This window comes from Heptranchias perlo, chromosome 4, assembly GCF_035084215.1.
Source record: "Heptranchias perlo isolate sHepPer1 chromosome 4, sHepPer1.hap1, whole genome shotgun sequence".
NCBI lineage: Eukaryota > Metazoa > Chordata > Chondrichthyes > Hexanchiformes > Hexanchidae > Heptranchias > Heptranchias perlo.
Window position 1 is genome coordinate 103,300,268 of NC_090328.1, and position 17,570 is coordinate 103,317,837.

General features: G+C 47.1%; 1 protein-coding gene across 5 annotated transcripts in view; it reads left to right on the top strand.

The window, feature by feature from the left end:
* The window catches only part of LOC137321167 (transmembrane protease serine 11B-like protein), a 119,443-nt gene that overhangs the window by 46,067 nt on the left and 55,806 nt on the right, over positions 1–17,570 (top strand). For all 5 annotated transcript variants that reach the window (XM_067983420.1, XM_067983421.1, XM_067983423.1 and 2 more), the window contains exons 5-6: positions 6,670–6,845; positions 8,123–8,161. In XM_067983420.1, the coding sequence (XP_067839521.1) occupies positions 6,670–6,845; positions 8,123–8,161 (215 nt within the window). The remainder of the gene's footprint in view (positions 1–6,669; positions 6,846–8,122; positions 8,162–17,570) is intronic.

Consider the following 17,570-nt stretch of genomic DNA (forward strand, 5'->3'; position numbering starts at 1 on the left):
TAAGGGGTCGGCTATTCAGGACTGAGATGAGGAGAAATTTCTTCACTCAGAGGGTTATGAATCTTTGGAGTTCTCCACCACAAAGGGCTGTGGGTGCTCAGTCATTGAGTGTATTCAAGGCTGAGATCAATAGATTTTTGGACTCCAAGGGAATCAAGGGAGTTGAAGTCGAAGATCAACCATGCACTTATTAAATGGCAGAGCAGACTCGAAGGGCCGTATGGTTTACTTCTGCTCCTATTTCTTATGTTTCTTATGTTTCATAGCTAATCAACTAATGGGGAGAAAAGCTGGAGCATGTTATACCTGTGCATTAGCGGTTTAAATTCTAGCAGAGCCATTAGAGCTCTGCAGAAATTTGACTCAAAATCTTTTAAGATTTAACCCCGTAATCTATGGAAATCCTTAGAAAGGCTGGGGATCAAATAAATGAAGTACACATTTTTTTTAACAGCAAGCAAGTTCCAACTAATTATTGAATGGTAAAGATGTGAGGACAGGTGAATATTCTGGAGTTTTGCTTGATTGCCTTTGAGGATCAGAGAGTATTTAAATGGAACTTTCCCCTTAAAAAACAAATGGGTTTCATCAGGTTAAATGGGTTGGGTCAATTCCATGACAGGGCACATGGACTGTAGAAAGAGGGTGTTTAATGGGCCAAATGGCCATTTCTCATTCCATAGTTTCTTAAGTTCTTATATACCAGTGATACATCTTATAGGGTTGGGCAACCTGGATTGGAGCTTTCTATTTTTCTGCTCCAAGACAGAAATTAAAATGAAGCAGTTATGTGTAAACCATAGCAGGCATCTTTTCATGAGTCAGTTTATTTACTTACAGTGTTTCAGATCAGCTGCAAGATACTCACTGAAAAGCTGAAATCCTTTTTGCGTTTGTGTGTCAGCCGTGGCTCAGTGTTGCACTCTTGCCTCTGAGTCAGAAGGTTTTGGGTTCGAGCCCCACTCCAGAGACTTAAACAAAAAATCTAGGCTGACACTTCATTGCAATACTGTGGGAGTGCTGCACTATTGGAGGTGCCATCTTTTGGATGAAACGTTAAACCATGGCCCCATCTACCCTATCAAGTGGACGTAAAAGATCCCATAGCACTATTTTGCAGAAAATCAGGGGTGTTCACCATGGTGGCCTAGCCAATATTTATCCCTCAACCAACATCCCAAAAAACAGATTATCTTGCCATTATCCACATAGCTGATTATGGGAGCTTGCTGTGTGCAAATTGGCTGTCGCATTTCCTACATTACAACAGTGACTAGTCTTCCAAAGTACTTAATTGGCTGTAAAGCGCTTTGGGGCATCCTTAGGTCGTATAAAGTGTTTCATAAATGCAAGCCTTTCTTTTCTTTTTTGTATGTTTGTTTGACTGTAATCAATGCAGATGAACAGGAGCTGAAAAATCGTTGCAAAGTATTTATTTATTCACAGTAGAAACACTTAATCGATCAGATAGCTCAGACATCAACAACAACAACAAGCATTTATAGAGTGCCTTTAATGTAGAAAAAGTCCCAAGGCACTTCACAGAGGCATTGTCAATAAAAATGAATGCTGAGCCAAAGAAGGAGATATTAGGAGGGGTGACTAAAAGCTTGGTCACAGAGGTGGACTTCAAGGGGAATCTTGAAGGATGAGCGGGAGGTGGAGAGCTGGACTGGTTTAGGCATGGAATTCCAGAGCATGGGACTTAGGTGACTGAATGTGTGGTTGCCAATGATGGGGTGAATGGACAGTTGGGGGATAAACAAGAATCCAGAGTCAGAGGAACGGAAAATTTGGGGAGGGATTGTAGGGATGGATCAGGTTACCGAGATAGGGAGAGATGAGGCCATAGAGGAATTTAAACACAAGGACAAGAATTTAAAACTTGATGTTTCGTGGGACCAGAAGCAAATGTAGTTCAGTGAGAAACAGAGGTTATGGGTGAGTGGGATTTGGCGCAGGCAGCAGAGTTATAGATGAGCAAAAGTTTACAGAGGATGGGCAGGAGAGCATTGGAATAGTCAAGTCTGGAGGTAATGAAGGCATGGATGAGGGTTTCAGCTGCAGATGGGCTGAGGTAGGATCAGAGACAAGCAAAATTATGTAGGTAGAAGTAGGCAGCCTTTGTGATGGAGAGGATACGGGGTCGGAAGTTCAGCCCAGAGTCGAATAAGACGCCGAGATTGTGAAGAGTCTGATTTAGCCTGAGACAGGGGCCAGAGAGGGGGATGGAATCGGAGGCAAGGGTACGGAGTTTATGGCGGAGGCTGAAGACAAAGGCTTCGATCTTCTCAATCAGTTCAGGTGGACAGACACTACAAGCGCTGAAGCTTTTATTTATGTAGACTGATATTCTATGTAGGTTAGCCAACCCTCCATTCCCCTCACAAAAGATCAAGAATTACAATATTGTAATCATGTATCAGTTTCAGCATTTTTATCTGTTCCTTTTAAGTAAAAATGTTTTTGTTCAACAACAAAATGTTTGAACCAGACCAGAGCAGTTGTCTGCAAAATGGAGGTTGTGAGACAGTAGTGAATTGAGTAATGTTGCCTGAATGTAGCGTTGCTTTTAACCATAATAAATTTGTTATTAATTCATCATTCAATGCTACATTATCAGGAACCGAACAACAAAACAAGTACTAGAAAAACACAAATATCATCCTTAGTAATAAGAATCAGTTATTTAATGCATTCAATCAGTCTCTTGACCAACCCAACTTTCGTTTGTCCATTGACTGAAGTTTCCAAGGATTATGGGATAGAAATTAGTCTGGGCCTGTTCACCCTAAGTTGGGCCTTGGCTCTCATTAACATTTATGTGTGAACTGCTAGCGCCTGTCGTGCGTTTACAAGCAGCTCACGCATTCCAAATGTCGAAGGTAAGTCCCGGGAAGTGGGGTGGGTTTGGACTGGACAAAGGGATTGGGTGGGGGTGTGGGGCGGGGTTACTGTGGAGTCGGGGAAAGCACTCCTGCTCTTCCCGGCTCCAAGGGAAGGTTTTCTTAAAAAAAATTATTTTGAAAATACTTACCTCTCGTCGGCAGCCGCAAGGGCCATTGAAGAATTTTGAGCAGGGCAGGCCTGGCACCTGGTCCACTCATCGTACACTAATTTTACAGAAGGCATTAGGTCCTTCATCAACATATGCAAGGGGCTTAACGCCTGTTTTAGGCGGCTGGTAAACGGGCGCAATAAGGACCAATTTCTACCAGATGGTTTCCAGCCCAAGGTTTTAAAGGAAGTAGGTGAGAACATTGCAGATGCTCTAACCATAATCTTCCAATGTTCTCTCGATTCAGAAACCATTTAAGAAAGGTGAGAGAGGGAAACCAGGGAATTATATACCAGTTAGCCTAACATCTGTTGTTGGGAAATTACTGGAGTCTATAATTAAGGATAGAGTGACTGAACACCTTGAAAATTTTCAGCTGATCAGAGAGAGTCAGCATAGATTTGTAAACGGCAGGTCATGCCTGATGAACCTTATTGAATTTTTTGAAGAGGTGACTAAAGTAGTTGACAGGGAATGTCTATGGATGTTGTTTATATGGACTTCCAGAAGGCATTCGATAAAGTCCCTCATTAGAGACTGTTAGGTAAAGTTGAAGCTCATGGAATTGAGGGCAAGTTATTGACCTGGTTAGGAAATTGGCTGAGCGGCAGGAGACAGATAGTAGGGATAATGGGCGGGTATTCAAATTGACAGGGTGTGACTAGTGGTGTCCCATAGGGATCAGTGCTGGGCTCTCAACTATTCACTGTATTTATTAACGACTTAGATGATGGGATAGAGAGCCACATGTCCAAGTTTGCCGATGACACAAAGGTAGGCAGCATTGTAAGCAGTGTAGATGGAAACATAAAATTACAAAGAGATATTAATAGATTCAGTGAATGGGCAAAACAGTGGCAAATGGATTTCAATGTAGGCAAGTGTGAGGTCATCCACTTTGGACCTAAAAAGGATAGATCAGAGTACTTTCTAAATGGTGAAAAGCTCGAAACAGTGGAGGTCCAAAGAGGCTTAGGGGTCCATGTATGTAGATCATTAAAATGTCATGGACAGATACAGAAAATAATCAAAAAGGCTAATGGAATGTTAGTCTTTATATCTAGAGGATAGAATACAAGAAGGTAGAAGTTATGCTACAGCTTTACAAAGCCCTGGTTGGACCATATCTGGAGTACTGTGTTCAGTTCTGGGGACCGCACCTTAGGAAGGATATATTGGCCTTGGATGGAGTACAGCATAGATTTACTAGAATTTTTTTTTTTTATTATTCGTTCATGGGATGTGGGCGTCGCTGGCGAGGCCGGCATTTATTGCCCATCCCTAATTGCCCTTGAGAAGGTGGTGGTGAGCCGCCTTCTTGAACTGCTGCAGTCCGTGTGGTGACGGTTCTCCCACAGTGCCGTTAGGAAGGGAGTTCCAGGATTTTGACCCAGCGACGATGAAGGAATGGCAATATATTTCCAAGTCAGGATGGTGTGTGACTTGGAGGGGAACATGCAGGTGGTGTTGTTCCCATGTACCTGCTGCTCTTGTCCTTCTAAGTGGTAGAGGTCGCGGGTTTGGGAGGTGCTGTCGAAGAAGCCTTGGCGAGTTGCTGCAGTGCATCCTGTGGATGGTACACACTGCAGCCACAGTGCGCCGGTGGTGAAGGGAGTGAATGTTAAGGGTGGTGGATGGGGTGCCAATCAAGCGGGCTGCTTTATCTTGGATGATGTCGAGCTTTTTGAGTGTTGTTGGAGCTGCACTCATCCAAGCAAGTGGAGAGTATTCCATCACACTCCTGACTTGTGCCTTGTAGATGGTGGAAAGGCTTTGGGGAGTCAGGAGGTGAGTCACTCGCCGCAGAATACCCAGCCTCTGACCTGCTCTCGTAGCCACAGTATTTATATGGCTGGTCCAGTTAAGTTTGTGGTCAATGGAGACCCCCATGATGTTGATGGTGGGAGATTCAGCGATGGTAATGCCATTGAATGTCAAGGGGAGGTGGTTAGACTCTCTCTTGATAGAGATGGTCATTGCCTGGTACTTATCTGGCGCGAATGTTACTTGCCACTTATCAGCCCAAGCCTGGATGTTGTCCAGGTCTTGCTGCATGCGGGCTCGGACTGCTTCATTATTTGAGGGGTTGCGAATGGAACTGAACACTGTGCAATCATCAGCGAACATGCCCATTTCTGACCTTATGATGGAGGAAAGGTCATTGATGAAGCAGCTGAAGATGGTTGGGCCTAGGACACTGCCTTGAGGAACTCCTGCAGCAATGTCCTGGGGCTGAGATGATTGGTGCCACACTCGGTCAAATGCTGCCTTGATGTCAAGGGCAGTCACTCTCACCTCACCTCTGGAATTCAGCTCTTTTGTCCATGTTTGGACTAAGGCTGTAATGAGGTCTGGAGCCGAGTGGTCCTGGCGGAACCCAAACTGAGCATCGGTGAGCAGGTTATTGGTGAGTAAGTGCCGCTTGATAGCACTGTCGACGACACCTTCCATCACTTTGCTGATGATTGAGAGTAGACTGATGGGGCGGTAATTGGCCGGATTGGATTTGTCCTGCTTTTTGTGGGCAGGACATACCTGGGCAATTTTCCACATTCTCGGGTAGATGCCAGTGTTGTAGCTGTACTGGAACAGCTTGGCTAGAGGCGCAGCTAGTTCTGGAGCACAAGTCTTCAGCACTACAGCTGGGATGTTGTCGGGGCCCATAGCCTTTGCTGTATCCAGTGCACTCAGCCATTTCTTGATATCACGTGGAGTGAATCGAATTGGCTGAAGACTGGCTTCTGTGATGGTGGGGATATTTACTAGAATAATACCTGGACTACAAGAGTTAAATTACGAGGAGAGATTACACAAACTAGGGTTGTATTCTCTGGAATTTAGAAGATTAAGGGGTGATTTGATCGAAGTTTTCAAGATATTAAGTGGAGCTAAGAGGATAGATCGAGAGAAACTATTTCCACTTGTTGGGGAGTCTAGGACTAGGGGACATAGCCTAAAAATTAGAGCCAGGACTTTCAGGAGTGAAGTTAGGAAACACTTCTACTGGCAAAGGGTGGTAGAAGTTTGGAACTTTCTTCCGCAAACAGCAGTTGATGCGAGCTCAATTGTTAATTTTAAATCTGAGATTGATAGATTTTTGTTAACCAAAGGTATTAAGGGATATGGGGCTAAGGTGGGTATGTGGAGTTAGGTCACAGATCAGCCATGATCTTATTGAATGGTGGAACAGGCTCGAGGGGCTAAATGGCCTCCTGCTGTTCCTATATTCCTATGTTCCTATGTACCCTAATGTGTCTTTTTCACTCGCTAAATAAACCTAGTGATGCACGCTAACAATTTGATGCTATACGTTTATGATACCTTTTTCTATTTGGAAGAACAGACGAAGAAAACAGGGAATCATACGTGACTTCAGTTTGCCAAGACACGCCAGGATTCTGGCCACATTTCTACAAGGAACATCATCGTATTTGAAAACAAAAAACCCAATATTAGCAACGTGTAGGGAAAATTCAACAAATTGTGAAAATTAAATGCATCAGGGATTTTTTGATTGAATTTTGCTAATATGTCAATTGGCCTGTAAATGACTTTTCACTTAATTGTACAAAACATTGGATTTAATGCTTCATTGCCTGTTTTTCTGACAGGTCAGGCAGTGTTAGAGTGGTACTCTTACAACAGTTCAAGGCAGATGGAAGCACCTCTGTAACGGCAAGAACAGTTGCAGAAACATTTCGGCAAAGCCTGGTACAAGTCAATGTGTCTAGCCAAACTGGTTCCTTGGATCGCTTCAGTGTCGACTTGACGTCAATTCAGTTTACTGGTACGTTGCAGAACAATGTTTTCTGGAGTTTATAATACTTATTCCAACCTCTAAAATGGATTATCGGCATTACATTAAAATAATATAATGCATATGTTGGCGACAGGAGATAGCAGCTGAATTTTTCACATCGTTCTTCACAAATGAAGGCTGCAGGCAAATCCCAGATCTGGTTAAATTGGTTTGAGACTCTACAATACATAGAAATCTGTAAAGCTGGTGTTATCAAGAAACTCAAAGCATTAAAGAGGAAGGGCAGTATAAATAGAGTACTTTTGTTCAAAGTAATCCCTTTTTATAGAAGATAATATTAGCCTCTGAGCATTTTTTTTAACAGTTTTTTTTTCACTAGAATGGGAACCCTCGAGTTGGGTGTGCAAAATGAGGTTTGTCCTTTTGATCCCAGAGTAGCTCCACAATCATCCCCTGAAACTGTGACTTTAGACCAACCTGAGGGCCTTTATGGAGCTGCCTGACCTCAGGAAACCAAGCTACAAGCTGGGAAATCTGCACTCCCGGCCTGCAGTTTGGTTTCCCAGGGTTCGGCAGCTCAAAAATAGCTTATAAGCCTGGTTCACGTTGTACTTCCCACCGTTTCCAATGGGACTACTCTGCGACGTGTCAGTAATTGACATTAATAGAACAGCAATGTCAGGGCCGAACAACATAAGATGTAATATTAGGCTGATAGCTTCAAGATTTTGCCCGATTGCCTTTTTGGGGTCATAATTAGAAAAATAAAATGGAATCATTGCCCTTCAGGTAAGCTGGTTGTTCTTTTTTTTGATGGGGTGTTTTTAATCAGTTTAATATGGAAAGTGGCAATTGAACTTTGTTATTGAACATACATTTCACAGTGTAAGAGAAAACCTTGCTGGCAGTGGAAATTATTTGAAGGAATTTTCAGGCAGGCTCAGTTTCTGGAACAGCTGTGAACAACTGCCCTCAAAAACTCACTTAGACGAGGAAAAGGCAATTTGGACATTTTTATTTGATCAGCTTAAAATCCCCGAACAAAACTAACCCTCATATGCTTATAACTTATTTTCTTGAGACCTAATGAAATATTGGTTGCCCTTCACTGCATCCTCTCAAAAGCAACGTATCTTTTCTATGGTATGGTGACCAATGCAGTACACACAGATGGGAGCTAACCAATGCCGAGTGCAGTTTTTACAGGGTAACGTCACCATTGAGCAGCTCTGCCAATCACTTCTCAGAGGCCTTGATTCACCTTAGTCACTAACGATGATCTTTTATTTCTTTATTCATTTCAGAAATCAGTCAGGCACAAGCAGAAGCTCTTTCCAGCAATGGTAGGCTATATATCTTGAATATTTCAATGCTGATTCATTTCTATCTTCTTGTTTTCAAATGACGACATAATTATAAGCCTCTATTCTTGAAATGCCTCTTTAAGTTTCATGTTATTCTCTTAAAGTGGGAAGCTCCAGTTCTGAACCGTTGTTTTTATAATTGAGAGATAATTAATCTTCGTAGCGCTGGAGGTCTGATCATTTGACACCTGATCACGTGATATCCGAACGTGTGACCTCTAATCGTGTGACATCTACAAATGTTACTGCATTTACCTTATAAAGGTCGGGCCCCCTGTAGTTGAATATCTTTGCTCGTGGTTTCGCGCCAGCAGCTGTTGTGGAAGAAGTTCCGAGAACCAGGAGGCCACCCGTGAGCAGGCGAAGAGGAGAAACCGAAAGCAGGGGAGGGGGAACCAAAGGTGGGGGAGGGATTTGCAGGGGGGAAACCAGAGGTGGGAGGAACTTTGATTCCACCGGTAACTAATAGAAACTTACTGAAATTACACCAATATCTAATAGCTATACTAGAGTTCACCCTCTTCCAGCCCAGTCCCACACCTCTCCTTGGTCTGCCTCTCTCTCCCCTCCACCAGCCGGTCCCGTTTCCAGTCACCCCTAAGCTGAGCCGCCTCTCTGCGGTGGCGGGGAGGATGACATCACTGAGCTGGAGAATTCTCTGGGGCGGTAGCCGGTGACGTCATGTCACAAGGGAGAGGGCGTCCACTGCTAAGGTATGAAATTTAAAAGGCGCAGTTCTCCCGGGCTGTTATAGTCTCCCGAGAGATTTATGTCCCATTCCGGGAGACTCCCGGGCAATCTAAGAGGGTTAGCAAGTCAGGTGCTGGTGTGCATTCACACCCAGGTAGCGACTTTGTGCCTTCAGAACCTACAGCGATATCTATACGTTGAGAATCCTCCCAGATGGCGTGCGCTGGTGACGTGTTTGTTCCGCCAGCTGCTCGGCCTGAATTACGACACGCAGCTCCTGTTTATCACGGTGCTGTGCGGCCTTGCAGGAGCTGCTTGTCTTTTACCAGGATCCAATCAGGATCTGGAATATGGTTGCCTCCGGCCGGAGTCTCCCCCATCAGAGGCGGCAGCGATCCTATGGGAGCCGCTGCTCAGGGACCTGCGCCTCTGCGTGGTAGGCTTTGGCAACGTGTGGCTGGGGGAGAGTCGGGCCCGGGCTGGCAAGGTAACCAGAGTCAGGGGCGTCCTGGATGGCAGAGGAGCGGGGTGGATTTCGCCAAGGACTCTAGGTGAACGAATGTCCTGGTGCCCCATCCGAGGCACAGCCGATGCCACCCAGGCGATAAAAGTTGCGCTCGGCCCTGACTCTACCATGTGTGTCGAGGAGGTTCAAGCGTGTGGAGCGATCCCATCCAATCTGACCCCCGTTCGGACAGAATTTCCCATTGGCGCCAAGCCCCGAAACCTCCCTCAGGAGCCTGTGCCTCACAACTTGAGCCATCTCTTAGAAATTCCCTCCGTGCCATTCCGCTCTGCATGGAGGGGTTTCCCGTATGGGCTGCCCCTGCAGACTCTCCACTTCATTGCCCTTGTCTCCCGACCCGACCTGGCGTACCATCTTGCCATCTGGCAGAGGCGGGGATTCCCCAATGGAGGGCTCTCTACACACGAGTCCTCCCCTGCACCATTGGGGATATAGGGTGGAGAGTGCTGCATGGAGCAGTACTGACAAACCCGGTACTAAGCCGTTTTATGGACACCCAGCCTGATTGCAATTTCTGTGGCCTGGAGGAGTCCTGTTTTCATGTGTACACTGAGTGTGAGAGGCTGCAGCCTCTATTTCAGTATTTAAGGGGGCTGCTCCTCAAGTTTTGGTTGCACTTCAATCCCACGCTCCTGATCTTTAGCCACCCGGTGAGGAGGGGTGCGGGCAATTCGGAGGACCTCTTCGTGGGTCTGCTCCTGGGCCTGACCAGAGTGGCCATCTACAGGTCAGGCTAGAGACGGCCCATGGGCCCGTCACTCCAACTGTCTGCCTCTCTTCCCCGGCATTCTTCGTGCCCGGGTGGCCCTGGAGAAGGAGTGCACGGTGTCTGCCGGCACGCTTGAGGCTTTCCAAAACTGGAGTGCATCATCAACACCAATAATAAAATTACGATTTAATTTGGTTTCATTTGATTTATTATTGATCAGTCAAGATGACATGGATTAAAACCTAGTGTCATCGGTGGAGGGACACCTTTGTGCCTAACCACCAACCCCCTTTTTAAGGGGCTTAATAAAAAGAGGGTTAGCAACCCTATCATCTGAGGAGGCATCGTTCCATTCATAGACTTTGGCTTAAGCCGTGGTGGCTGGTGACCTTTCTGACAGATGAGCTGTTACCTTGGCAACGGGCCCTTTCTGTGGAATCCCACCACCCACTATAATTTTAAAAATTATTTTACATTCCAGCAATGTTTGAAAGAGTCCACATAAGTGCCTTACTCAAAGAATGAAGGAAATAACTGCTCTACGTTTAGCCACATTCCCATTGGAGTCTCTTAACGTGAATTAATGGCAACGTCATGCGCAGGAAAGTGCAAATTGATAGGAGGGTCAGAACAGCAGTGCTAGATTCTAACAACAAAATCCCATCCAATTTCACTGCCATAATCCAATTTTGGATTTTGGTGATTGCAAATTAATGAGCAGCATCAGATGCGTGTCTGAATATTTGTATGCCGACAGCGGTATCGACTCCCCGCTCGAGCCCGTACACACAAGGCTCGAGACCTCACCTGACGAGCCGCCTCAGGGATTAAGCATGCACTGTGAGGTCAGACAACAAATGCCAGGGAGTCATAGGTCTCAATTTTTAAATGGAAGTCTGGGTGCGTTGGGGGCGGGCAATGAAAATTGGGAAAATCCGGAGCGGGAAAGGAAGCCGGCTCCAAAACGCCGACTTCTGCGTTTCACACAGACGCATCTGCGTGCTTCAGGAATCCGGAAGTCCCGCCAGTAATTAAAGCCGGTGGGTAATATTTAAAGCAGTCGTTAAGATAGTTAAACTTGTTAAAGTATTTAATTTCATGGTGATTGAGGCAGGGAAAGGATTTTAATTCTGCCTCAGCGTGTTTCCCGTGCTGTGTGAAACACTCCATGTTGAAGAAGTCGTGTTTCAGCCGGCAGTCATTAGGACATTTAAAGCCCTGTTTGATAGATGGGGATTAAAGGTGAGTTATTGCAGCAGGGCACTCAGTTCTCTTAGTCAAACTTTTGGCTGGGAGATCTTTGTGTTCAGACTGAAAATTCTTGGTTTCCACTCAGAATTGTTCTGTTTACACATATTTACCAACTTTTCGGACCCCCTCAAACTGACACCATCAAGGTAGGGGGGGGGGGGCGCGATGGCTCTCGTACCTGTGCCACCATTCCACTCATGCAGGAGTTGGACTCCTCCATCCTCTGGGCTATTGTGGAGAGTGTGCTTGGTACCTGTTCCAGTACCTCACAAATGTGCTGCTGTCCCTCGATCATTCTCCTGTTAAAGGATGGCACCGGGGTTCAGCATCTGTGTCCAGCTGAGCAGAGCCTGGAGAGGAGTGCGCCCACTGACGTGGACTCTCCACAGCTGCCGCTGCCACCAATGTCTACTCATGCTCACATGTGTATGGTGACTCACCAGGTGCCAACCCAACTAACTGACTACTAGGACCCACCGAGGTGTGAGTATCTGCGCTGGTGGATGGCTCGCTAAGATGTGATGGTGCGCCCTCAGAATCCTGGAGCTCCTCTGAGGAATCACCCTCTCCCGTCACTGTGGTTGATAAAGGCCTGTAAGAGAACAGAAGGCAATATTAAGCATCATCACAGATGTGACATGTTGAGATGAGCATACTGAGGTGTTCAACATGCCAATCATTGTTAACATCAATTCATATTGTGTGTGATGAATATTAAAGTTATGTCACCAGACATTTGTGGGGTATCAGTCTCGGCGTCCCCGACGGACAGGTACTCGAGGGTGCGGCTGATCTGCAGGGCCTCCTGCTCCACGTCTGTGAGGACCAGTATTTATTGTGGCCCCCCTCCGATCCTCACCCTCTCGCGTGCGTTTTGCGCTCTCTTCTCCTAGAAGGGGAGGAAGTCTAGATGTGCGAGTGAGTGATGGTGAAGTGGCCAATCGATTAATGCATTGGTTTGGGTGAGGCTGACCGTGAAAGAGGTGCATCAGAGGGTGAGTATGAGACAGAGACATCCCATTGGATCAGGATTGGGTTGAGTGGTAGTGGTGGGGTCATAAATGGGGAGGTGAGGAAGTACTGAGGAAGTGAAGGTAAGTTGAGGATGAACCTTAAGTGGGTGTGAGGAGCGATGTGATAGAGTAGTGTTGGCAGTGCAGAATGAGTTGGGGGGTGGGGGCGGTGATGTGGAAGACGGAATGCAGGAGAATCAGTAAGTGTACTCACTTTGGCTGACCTACTTAGGTCATTGAACCGCTTCCTGCACTGGACCCAAGTGCAGGAGATGTTGCTGCTGCTGGTGACCTCCTCTGGCACCTTGAGCCAGGCCTTCTTGATGACAGAGGCAGGCCACTTCCTCCTGTCAGCTGAGTAAAAAATTTCCCTCCTCCTCCTCACCCCAGCCAGTAGCACCTCAAGTGAGGCATCATTAAATCTTGGAGCAGCCTTGCCCCTCTGCTGCTCCTTATTGTATGTTCTTGATATTTGCTCCAGCAAAATCCATTGCAGCAATGGCCCTTTAAATCCAGACACTCCAGCTGACAGCCTATCATGCAGGTGCACAGTCCGCCCACTGTGCAGCTTTCGGACGGCAAACCTGGAAGCCACGTTAAGGGCCATCAATTTACTTGTGATCACGGGGGGAAGGGTAAGTTTTTATTATCCAGGTTTGCTGCGCGCCCATTGACCTCCCCACCCACCCCGCTGCCATCCCGCCACCCTTTGAAAATTGAGCCCATACTATTGTTGCAGTTCAAGCGCGTTGAAAGAAAATGTACACAAGAGTTTTCAAACTGATATTAACAAACTTGTTTAAGGTGGTTGTTATTGATTGTGTTTTCATATTGCTGGCACCGTGCAGAGAATTATTTAAAAAGACCCTTCCTTTCAAATTTCATATGATAGGGAAGTATTTTATTTCTCACGGATCAAATCACAGACCATGGGGCAGCATTTTAGCACCCGCTATCGGGTGCGTTCCTGGCGGGGGGGTCCCGAAAATCGTGAAATCCCGGAGCGGGACCGGAGCCCGCCTCGAACCCGTGCACTTACGGGTTCCCCGCTGACGCGCCGGCGTGCGCGCGCAGCCCCCGCTGGTGGGAATCCCGCAGGCAATTAAAGCCAGCGGGATGCCACTTGAAAGTATTTATTTGGCTTGTTCAGGTCATTAACTGACCTGATTAAGGGATTATGTGAGGAGGGGTGGGATTTTAGAGCAACCTGGGACGGTTTCCTACACTGGGGGAAACACTCCCAGTTCAAATGGACGTGTTGCAGCCATCAGCCTGTGGCAGCTGCAAATGTCCATTTGACAGGTGGGGTGGGGGAGATCCTCACTCATTGCAGGAGGCCACTCTGTCACTTGGGACAAAGTTTGGCCTCCACCACCCTCCTCCTGACAATCAAAGTCACCAACTTGCACACTTACCCCGGGGTCCAGACACATGTACCTACCTTGCGGACCCCCTCAGATGTACATCTTCCGGATGGGGGCCGTCGTGGCTGCAGTCATGACCTCCTCAGAGGGCAAACAGCATCACCAGCCTCGCCATCCACGCCGTCCACCTCTGTCACGTGGAGCTCCACAACAGAGTGCTGTGACACATCCATCTGCACAGCAGGAGGGAGGGCTACCGCAGAGAGAGATGCATCGCAGAGGGCAATACCCTCGCCACAGGGTCCACAGACCGAGGCTCAGCTTCCTGGACCTCTCTGAGCAGCAGTGCACACGGAGGCTCAGAGTCACTCGACATGTAGTCGTGGACATCTGCAGCCTCCTTCATGCCAAGCTGCTCCTGGCTGGCCCGAACACCATCCTCTTACCTGTCGCTGTCAAAGTCACCACTGCCCTCAACAATCTCTCCTCCGCATCCTTCCAGGGTGCAACCGGGGACATCGCCAACGTCTCTCAGCCGTCTGCACAAAAGAGCCCTGCAAATACACCTACACCCACTCTGCAGTGACACAATGGGTGGCATCAGTTGTGGGTCTTCATAGTGATCCTCAGGAAAGGGCATTATTGCACAGACCAGACAAGATTCGCGAAGACATGGCAGTAGTGGTGCCAATATAATATGTGATGTGAGTTGGTCAGAAATTTAATATAAGTAACAACCATGACAAACCCTCAAACACCCTTGTGCATCCCCTTCATGCTCATGACACGTTTGCCTTACGCTTCCTACTGCACATATGTGATGCATGCCCTGTGGCTGCAGCACAGGTAGTGGCAGGTTGAGTGAGGCTGACCGTGAAAGAGATGCATGAGAGGGTGAGTATGAGATAGAGCCATGAGATTGTATGAGGATTGGGTTGAGTGGTAGTGGCGGGATGAGTACTGGCAGAGAGCTGCTGTAGCAAGTTAATTGGTTAGCAAGATTCAATTGGTACCTGAAGGTGGGGCAGGCCTGACTCATCTGAGTCTCAACTGTAGAAATACAGGGGCCTGTCAGTGCGGACTGCACGGTGTGCGGATATTACAGTGTGCTGAGAGTTCGGTAAGTGTGGGAGTTTGGTGAAGTGAGGGAAGGAGGTTTCTGCTTTGCCTTGCTTTTCCAAACTTTTCCTGCAGAGCGGTAGTGGACCTGAGAGTAGAAGACTGAGATTGTGGAATAAAAGCAGCAGCAGACCTGCATCAAGAGACAACTACTGTGCGACATCACAGGGACTCAACTCCTGGACCTAAGATAAATAAGAAGCAAAAAGTAATCCAAGTGGGACGTCACCAAGGAAGAGGTAAGTGATTGGCTGGTGAGTATTTTCCTGCTGAATTTGTCTAAGGTTAGAGTTTGTGGATTCTCTGGTCTCTGTTGTGTAGTGGGGGACTACTGTTCAGCAAGGGCCCTTGAGTATACCTTTTTAATTGAAGTGAAATTGGTGGGATTCATTTAATTTGAATTAATTAGTTAAAGGGTAAGTCATGTCAGGACAGCCCAGCCCCGTGTTATGCTCTTCCTGCTCTATGTGGGAAATCAGGGACCCTTCCGGTGTCCCTGACGACCATGTGTGCGGGAAATGTATCCAGCTGCAGCTACTGACAAACCGCATTGCGGCACTGGAGCTGCGGATGGATTCATTAAGGAGCATTCGCGATGCTGAGAACGTCGTGGATAGCACGTTTAGTGAGATGGTCACACCGCAGGTAAAGGTTGTACAGGCAGGAAGTAATTGGGTGACCACCAGGCAGAGTAAGAAGAGCAGGCAGGCAGTGCAGGGGTCCCCTGTGGCCGTCCCCCTCTCAAACAAATATACCGCTTTGGATATTGTTGAGGGGGATGACTTATCAGGGGAAGGCAGCAGCAGCCAACTTCCTGGCACCAGGGGTAGCTCTGCTGCACAGGCTGGGAGGAAAAAGAGTGGAAGAGCTATAGTGGTAGGGGATTCTATCGTAAGGGGAACAGACAGGCGTTTCTGTGGCCGTAAACGTGACTCCAGGATGGTTTGTTGCCTCCCTGGTGCCAGGGTCATGGATGTCACTGAGCGGCTACAGGGCATTCTCAAGGGGGAGGGTGAGCAGGCAGAGGTCGTGGTCCACATTGGGACCAACGACATAGGTAGGAAGGGAGATGAGGTCCTGCATCAAGAATTTAGGGAGCTAGGTAGCAGATTAAAGAGCAGGACCTCAAAGGTTGTAATCTCTGGATTACTCCCAGTGCCACGGGCTAGTGAGTATAGAAATAGGAGGATAGAACAGATGAATGCGTGGCTAAAGAGTTGGTGCAGGAGGGAGGGTTTCAGTTTTCTGGATCACTGGGCCTGCTTCTGGGGAAGGTGGGACTTGTACAAGTCGGACGGGTTGCACCTGAACCAGAGCGGGACAAATATCCTTGCGGGGATATTTGTCCCGCTCTGTTGGGGGGGGGGGTTAAACTAACTTGGCAGGGGGATGGGATACAGAGTGGAGCTACAATAGCCAAATATAGAGAAAAAAACAAGTCAGCTTGGAAGACAGGGCAAATATGTGAGGGCAAGGCTGGATGGCATCTATTTTAATGCAAGGAGTCTTGCGAATAAGGTGGATGAACTGAAGGTGTTGATAAACACATGGGAGTATGATATTGTTGCTGTCACAGAGACATGGTTGAGGGAGGGGCAAGACTGGCAGCTCAATATTCCGGGGTACAGAATCTTCAGGCGAGACAGAGGGGGAGGTATAAGAGGAGGGGGGGTCGCAATATTAATTAAAGATTCAATGCCATAAGGAGGGATGATATATTAGCAGGTTCCTCTAATGAGGCCATATGGGTGGAGCTTAAAAACAAAAAAGGGGCAAGCACTTTGATGGGAGTGTACTATAGGCCCCCAAACAGTCAGGGGGAGATAGAGGAACAGATATGTAGGCAAATCTCAGAAAATTGTGCAAATAATAGGGTAATAATAGTGGGGGATTTCAACTTCCCCAATATTAACTGGGATACTCAGAGTGTAAAAGGCTTAGAGGGTACAAAATTCTTAACGTGCATCCAGGAGAGCTTTTTGAGCCAGCATGTAGAAAGTCCTACAAGAGAGGGGGCGGTACTGGACCTAATTCTAGGGAATGTGGCCGGCCAAGTGGAAGAAGTGCTAGTAGGTGAGCACTTTGGTGAGAGTGACCATAATTCGGTGAGATTTAAGGTGGTCATGGAAAAGGACAGGGAGGGGCCGGAAATAAAGGTTCTAAATTGGGGGAAGGCCGATTTTAATAGGATAAGGCAGGATCTGGCCAAAATGGACTGGGATCAGCTGCTTGTAGGAAAATCCGCATCGGAGCAATGGGAGTCTTTCAGAAGGGAGATTGAGACCATACAATGGCAACATGTTCCCGTAAAGGTCAAGGGTGGTTCCAAGAACTCCAGGGAACCTTGGATGTCAGGGGATATACGAGAATGGATTAGGAAAAAAAGGAGGGCTTTTGGCAGATACAAAAGGCTAAAGACGGAGGAAGCCCTAGAGGAGTACAAAAAGTGCAGGGGGATACTTAAAAAAGAAATTAGGAGATCAAGGAGGGGCCATGAAATAACACTGGCGAGCAAAATAAAGGAAAATCCTAAGATGTTTTATAAGTATATTAAGGGTAAGAGGATGACTAGGGAAAAAATAGGGCCCATTAGGGACAAAAATGGCAATCTGTGTGTGGAGCCGGCAGATGTAGGAGGGGTTCTAAATGAATTTTTTGCATCTGTTTTCACTATGGAGAAGGACGATGTAGACATAGAAATACGGCAGGGGGACTG